The sequence below is a fragment of the Phalaenopsis equestris genome, unplaced genomic scaffold, assembly GCF_001263595.1.
Source record: "Phalaenopsis equestris unplaced genomic scaffold, ASM126359v1 Scaffold000329, whole genome shotgun sequence".
NCBI classification, from domain to species: domain Eukaryota; kingdom Viridiplantae; phylum Streptophyta; class Magnoliopsida; order Asparagales; family Orchidaceae; genus Phalaenopsis; species Phalaenopsis equestris.
Genome location: NW_018164771.1, coordinates 309,103 through 310,486, shown reverse-complemented (window position 1 = coordinate 310,486; position 1,384 = coordinate 309,103). Strand labels below are relative to the sequence as shown.

General features: G+C 38.0%; 1 protein-coding gene across 1 annotated transcript in view; it reads right to left on the bottom strand.

The window, feature by feature from the left end:
- The window catches only part of LOC110025771, a 15,442-nt gene extending 14,419 nt beyond the window's left edge, over positions 1–1,023 (bottom strand). Inside the window, exon 1 of the mRNA XM_020726421.1 lies at positions 808–1,023. Coding sequence (XP_020582080.1) covers positions 808–1,023 — 216 coding nt within the window. The remainder of the gene's footprint in view (positions 1–807) is intronic.
- Between the last annotated feature and the right edge of the window lie 361 nt (positions 1,024–1,384).

The following is a 1,384-nucleotide window of genomic DNA, read 5'->3' as shown; positions in this document are numbered from 1 at the left end:
CTGCAGGCTATAACGATTGGAGGAACTTGGAAGCTAATGCGTGGCTGGTCGGTTGTAGTGTGGCTTCATGAAGGAACAGTGCTGCCTGTGGCAAACTGTTATAGAGGCATTTGAATAGTGGAGTTGGTGACTTGCAAGGTGTTGTGACAAGGATGAACAGTGAAGAAAAACACCACCTCAGATGTGGTTACAGCCGCAACACCTTTTTTATCATCAGACACAACCCTTAGGAGGAAAATGCTCAGATAAAATTGAAATCAGATTTTAAAATCAAGTCCCCTAAATCTAGACACATCAACTCGTATTTATAAGAAACTTGACCCATCTTAATAAAAATTTAAATTAATAAAGGAGAATAAAAATTAAATCAAGATCTCAAATTTTTAAGAAAGGTTTAAGAAAGTGAAGGTGAATAAAATCAGGATTTAGGCTTTTAAGAAAGGATTTAAATTAGGAAAGAGCCTAGGAAGAAAAATAGAAAGAGGAAGATAGGAAAAAAAGGGAGAAAAAGGAAAGGTAAGAGCTCCCTCCAAGAGGACAGACCAGTCCACCTAGTCTAGACCTGCGCCCAGCCGACCCTTATGAGCTCCGTATCAGTCTTCTGGGGTTGGGGGAGCTTTGACCTCAACAATCAGAACTTCTAAATCCTCAAAGTACGGAGTAAGATCTGCAATGTTGAATGTGACTGAAATGTTGTAGTCCCCTGGTAAGTCAATCTTGTATGCATTGTCGTTGAGTTTTTGCAAAATTCTGAAAGTTTGTTAGCTCTTGGTATTTTCTATTTTATTTAGCAATCTTGTTACCAACCTCTTCGTGTATTTGCTGGATTTCGTGAACCCTTTCTGTAGCATCTTGGCTGAGTTCTGATGTCTGCAGGTGTGGGACCAGATCAAGCGGTGTGAGCGGATTGCTGCAGCAGACAATCTCGAGTGGACTGTATCCCGTTTTCTGACTAGTGGATTTGTTACAGGCTAATTCTACTTGTGCTAGAATGAAATCCCATTGTTTGATATTCATTCCCATGAAACATCTCAATAGGTTTCCCAAAAATTTTGTTCACTACTTCAGTCTGACTGTCTGTCTGTGGTTGAGCTGTTGAACTGAGTTGGAACTTGATGACTAACTTCACTAATAAATGTCAAAAGTGACAAAAATTTGAAATCTCTATCATAGGTGATGTTTATGGGAATCCTGTGTAACTTGACAATCTCCCTGAAGTATAAGTCAGCAATATAAGAGGTGTCGAATGTGTGGTGACAGGGTACAAAATATGTTATTTTTTAAAATTGATCCAAAACACCTCCTTAACAATTTTATAAGAGCATTTTCTTTTTTAAATTTATCAATTGTACTGTCTATTACGAAAAGAATATGTTAATGCTTT